This window comes from Nicotiana sylvestris, chromosome 3, assembly GCF_000393655.2.
Source record: "Nicotiana sylvestris chromosome 3, ASM39365v2, whole genome shotgun sequence".
Taxonomy (NCBI): domain Eukaryota; kingdom Viridiplantae; phylum Streptophyta; class Magnoliopsida; order Solanales; family Solanaceae; genus Nicotiana; species Nicotiana sylvestris.
Window position 1 is genome coordinate 137,445,612 of NC_091059.1, and position 3,790 is coordinate 137,449,401.

The 3,790-nt window shown below is 40.0% G+C and overlaps 1 protein-coding gene across 1 annotated transcript; it reads right to left on the reverse strand.

The window, feature by feature from the left end:
* Positions 1–2,648: 2,648 nt before the first annotated feature.
* Positions 2,649–3,017, reverse strand: LOC138888073 (uncharacterized). Its single transcript, XM_070169876.1, has one exon. The coding sequence runs from the start codon at positions 3,015–3,017 to the stop codon at positions 2,649–2,651; it is 369 nt and encodes a 122-aa protein (XP_070025977.1).
* Between the last annotated feature and the right edge of the window lie 773 nt (positions 3,018–3,790).

Genomic DNA, 3,790 nt, shown 5'->3' on the forward strand with positions numbered 1-3,790 from the left:
TCCAAAATTAAATAAAAATCCAAATTAAATCCGAGAATTTAATTACCCTAAAAACACCAATTAAACCTAAATAAAAAATTATCGCAATTAATTAAAACAACACATTAAAGAAAAACTACTAAAATAAAAAATTAACATTAAAAGGTGCAAATTAAACTATTTTTTTGTGTTTTTCCTTTTTTATAAAACAACTTAATTAATTAATTAATCCTAAAATGTTAAATTAAACCCTAAATGAAAATGCACATTTATTTTTTTTGTATTTTTATGACTTAAACAAAAATTAGACATGCGCACAAAAAATGCAAACAAAAAGAAATATTCTACAATAATTTCTAAAATAACAAATAATTAAAAGGAAAAATCTAATTCTTGGGATTATGTAGGAGCAATTCAGGTGAGGCAAAAATCACGTGCTCACAGCAAGGATTAGCCTCATGCAAGTATGGAGGCAAGGATTAACCTCATGCAGGTACGGAAGCAGGGATTAGCCTCATGCAGATATGGAGGCAAGGATTAGTTTCATGCAGATATGGAGGCAAGGATTATCCTCATGCAAGTTTGGAGGCAAGGATTAGCCTCATGCAGATATGGAGCCAGGGATTAGCCTCAAGCAGATATGGAGGCAGGGATTAGCCTCATGCAAATATGGAGGCAAGGATTAGCCTCATGCAATTATGTGGGACATGGCTTAGTCCCATGCAAAGAGCGAGTAGCAAATAAGATTAGTTTGTGTCTTAGCTGGAGATATATTCGGCGTCTGATAGGCTAATTGATAGTGAATTTGCTTTGTGTATACATGTTTGCGAATGCTATCGCTACGTCAAATGTGCCTGCGTTCAAAGAAAAATTGTGAGTTTTGTGAGGGGAGGTTGGTTCGAGCTTCTGTCTGCTGGCCTTGCTTTGTTCCACTCTGAAGGCCTCATTTGAGTTTCCCTGGGTAATGCCTGACTGTTATGAAAAAATAGAGTTTTCAAAAATATGCAATTAGTGACAAAAATAGAGTCATTTTACAAACATATTGAGATATCAAGCGAGTTTTAGATGAACTAGTGACTGTAACACATTTCAGAGACATTGCAGCTTTCTCATGTTAGAATTTTGAGGGTCCTCCTCAAAGTTCTGCCCCAATTTGGTAGATGATCGCTCAACCGTTTGCGAGTAACAAGACTTGTCGAACCTTCCTTAGAATTTTGAAAATCCTTCTCAAAATTCTACTCCAGTTTCTTAGCTGATTTTTTACCGTCTGGTATATGTTGGCATTGGCTGGACTTGCTCCGGAATTTTGAGGGTCCTCCTCAAAATTCTTCCCCAGTTTATGACTTTGGGGGGAAATGGAACTTTTATTATGATATGACCGAACCCACATGGCTGCCTATGTATACCCTCTTAAACGGGAATCAGTTCAAGCATAGTTCAATTACATCAGATGAGGAAATATAAATAGTCTAAGCATAGTATCTCTTGACCGCGTCTGAATTGATTGGTTTTGTCCAAATTTCTTTGTCCATTTCTGCAAGTATGAGTGCCCGTCCTGTCAGCACCCTGTGAATCATGTATGGACCTTGCTAGTTGGGAGAGAATTTCCCTTTGGCTTCATCTTGATGTGGGAATATCTTCTTCAGTACCAGCTGTCTTGGCGCAAATTGTCTTGGTTTGACCCTTTTGTTAAAAGCTCTGGACATTCTATTCTGATAGAGTTGACCGTGACACACTTCGTTTATCCTCTTTCCATCAATAAGGGCCAATTGTTCATAGCGGCTTCTTATCCATTCTGCATCGCTGAGTTCAGCTTCCTGTATGATTCTTAAAGAAGGAATCTCTACCTCGGCTGGGATGACAACCTCGGTACCATAAACCATCATGTAGGGAGTTGCTCCGGTCGATATGCAAACTATAGTTCGGTATCTCAAAAAAGCGAAAGGTAGCTTCTCGTGCCATTGTTTGTGGTTTTCTATCATCTTCCTTAGTATCTTCATCATGTTTTCGTTGGCAGCTTTTACGGCTCTATTTATCTGAGGTCTACAGGCTGTGGAAGTTTTGTGCTTGATTTTGAAAGTTTCACACATGGATTTGATCAGATCGCTGTTGAGGTTAGCAGCGTTATTAGTAACAATGGACTTGGGAACTCCAAACCGGCAAGTGATGCGATCCTTGACAAAGTCTACGACGACCTTCTTGGTTACAACTTTGTAAGATGCAACCTCTACCCACTTTATGAAGTAATCAATGGCTACCAGAATAAACCCGTGTAAGTTTGAAGTAGTGGGATCAATTGGACCAATGACATCCATTCCCCAGACGGCAAATGGACAAGGTGCACTTGTTGCATTGAGCTCATTCAGCGACACTTTTATCATATCGGCATGCACTTGGCATTGGTAGCATTTGCGGACATACTGGATGCAATCTGTCTCCATGGTCATCCAAAAGTAATCGACCCTAAGTATCTTCTTATCCAACATACAACCATTCATGTGCGGGCCACAAGTCCCAACATGTACATCCTCAAGTAGTTTAGAAGTTTCTTTTGCGTCGACCCATCTTAGCAATCCCAAATCGGGAGTTTTCCTGTACAAGTTTTCTCCGCCGTGGAAGAAGGGATTGGACAATCTTCGGAGTGTGCGTTTCTGAGTATGGTTTGCATGCTACGAATATTCTCCTTTCGCCAAATACTCCTTGATGTCATGGAACAAAGGCTTTCCATCTGTTTCTTCTTCAACAAGGGCACAATATGCCGGCTGATTATGAATTTTCACCGGTATGGGATCAATGAAATTCTTATCCGGATGTTGTATCATGGATGACAAAGTAACCAATGCATCGGCAAACTCATTCTGAATTCTGGGTACATGTCGAAACTCTATCTTCGTGGACCTCTTTCTCAATTCATGTACATGGTGCAGATATGGCAATATCATGGAATTCTTGGTGGCCCACTCTCCTTGTACATGGTGCACAAACAAATCTGAATCACCGATTACCAGTAGCTCCTGAATATTCATGTTGATTGCCATGTTAAGTCCTAGAATGCAAGCTTCATACTATGCCATGTTGTTGGTGCAGGAAAATCTAAGTTTAGCAGATATCGGATAATGTTGACCCGTTTCTGATACCAAAACTGCTCCAATGTCCACTCCTTTGAAATTTGCAGCTCCATCGAAGAACATCCTCCAGCTGTCGTATGCTTCGGTAATGTTCTCTCCTACGAATGATACCTCTTCATCAGGAATATAAATTTTCAAAGGTTCGTATTCTCCTCCCACCGAATTTTCATCAAAATGATCTGCCAATGTTTGTCCTATGACCACCTTTTGAGTTACGTAGACGATATCAAACTGACTTAACAGTATCTGCCATTTGGCTAACTTCCCAGTTGGCATGGGTTTCTGAAATATGTACTTCAAAGGGTCTATCCTGGATATGAGGTATGTGTATAAGCATAGAAGTAATGCCTCAACTTCTGGGCTATCCAGGTCAAAGCACAACAAGTGCACTCTAGTAGATAGTACAATGCTTTGTAAGGCGTGAACTTCTTACTCAAGTAATATATGACTTGCTATTTTCTTCCTGTCTCATCATGTTATCCTAGAACACATCCGAAGGCTCTATCTAATACAAATAGATAGAGTAGCAAAGGTCGTCCTGGTTCTGACGGGACCAAAACTGGTGGTGCGGACAGGTACTTCTTGATTTTGTCAAAATCTTTCTGACAATCCTCGGTCCAGCTTGTCTCGGCATCTTTCCTTAGCATCTTGAAGATGGGTTCGCATATGACTGTGGACTGTGC

What these genes read in the sequence shown, in the direction of transcription:
- LOC138888073 (XM_070169876.1), bottom strand. Translation starts at nt 3,017, where the DNA reads ATGGCAATCAACATGAATATTCAGGAGCTACTGGTAATCGGTGATTCA.